This window comes from Amphimedon queenslandica, unplaced genomic scaffold, assembly GCF_000090795.2.
Source record: "Amphimedon queenslandica unplaced genomic scaffold, v1.1 AMPQUscaffold_573_Cont27409, whole genome shotgun sequence".
NCBI classification, from domain to species: Eukaryota; Metazoa; Porifera; class Demospongiae; order Haplosclerida; family Niphatidae; genus Amphimedon; species Amphimedon queenslandica.
In genome coordinates this window covers 1-1,007 of record NW_003559076.1, presented here as the reverse complement: position 1 = coordinate 1,007, position 1,007 = coordinate 1, and the positions used below count along the sequence as shown (strand labels likewise).

General features: G+C 38.3%; 1 protein-coding gene across 1 annotated transcript; it reads right to left on the bottom strand.

The window, feature by feature from the left end:
• Positions 1 to 5: 5 nt before the first annotated feature.
• Positions 6 to 1,002, bottom strand: LOC100639048 (extracellular serine proteinase-like; the record flags this gene model as incomplete). Its single annotated transcript, XM_003392103.2, has 2 exons — positions 6 to 328; positions 378 to 1,002. Coding segments are annotated over 2 exons (948 nt in total), but the record flags the coding sequence as incomplete, so codon positions are not given.
• Between the last annotated feature and the right edge of the window lie 5 nt (positions 1,003 to 1,007).

Below are 1,007 nucleotides of genomic sequence, written 5' to 3'. Positions count from 1 at the left end.
GTTATGTGATGTGTTGAGGTAGTATTACATATTGAACTGGTATAACGGGTTGCAGTAGTATGATAGGTTGTCGTAATATGGTGCGTTGAAGTAGAATTATGTATTTTAGTAGCATGATGTGTTGAAGTTGAATTACATATTAGGGTAGCATCATCTGTCACAGTGACAGTGTTGGTTGAGGTAGTAGCACATGTTAAGGTAGTACTTTTCGCAATGGTAGTGATTGCAGTTGAGAATGTAGTGTGTTCTGCAGTAGTGACATATATTGAAGGTCTAGTACGTGTCATGATGCTGGTACTAGTTGGAGTAATGTCACATACATCAGTGCCTATAATAATAATGATACATATTTATCTTTAGAAGAATGAAGAACTTACATTTTTTAATGTGAAGGAAGCAATTATTTGTGTTGCTTTTATAAGAAGGATCCAAGAAAATTAAATTGATAGTATTTTTAAGGCAGTTGTATTTCAATTCATCTGCAATACTGTCAGGAGAGGATAAAGGCTCCTTCTCCAGTAGTAATGCGACAGCACCAGTGACAAGAGCAGCAGCCATTGATGTACCACTTACAACTTTAGTACACGAACAAGTAGAACAAGTATGACTAGCAGCAGTCACATATGCTCCAGGAGCAAATATATCCACACAGGGTCCAGCATTAGTATTAAAGTTAATATAGTCTCCTATTAAAGTGCTACCGACTGTTATAGCCCCAGGATTGCTAGCAGGTGACCTAGAGCAGGCATTACCACGATTATTACCAGCAGATGTAACTACAGGTATTCCTTGATTGACCACATTAGAGACTACTTGATTAAGAGAAGAGGAGAAAGATCCACCCAGTGACATTACAATCACAGCTGGTCTGTTAGAGTCTTTAATTCTTATAGCTGCATAGTTGAGTCCGTCTATTATAACACTGTAAGGTCCTCTGCCATTGCAGTCTAGTACACGTACACTATAAACAGTAGCACAACGAGCTAGTCCAGAAACATTCCCAACTG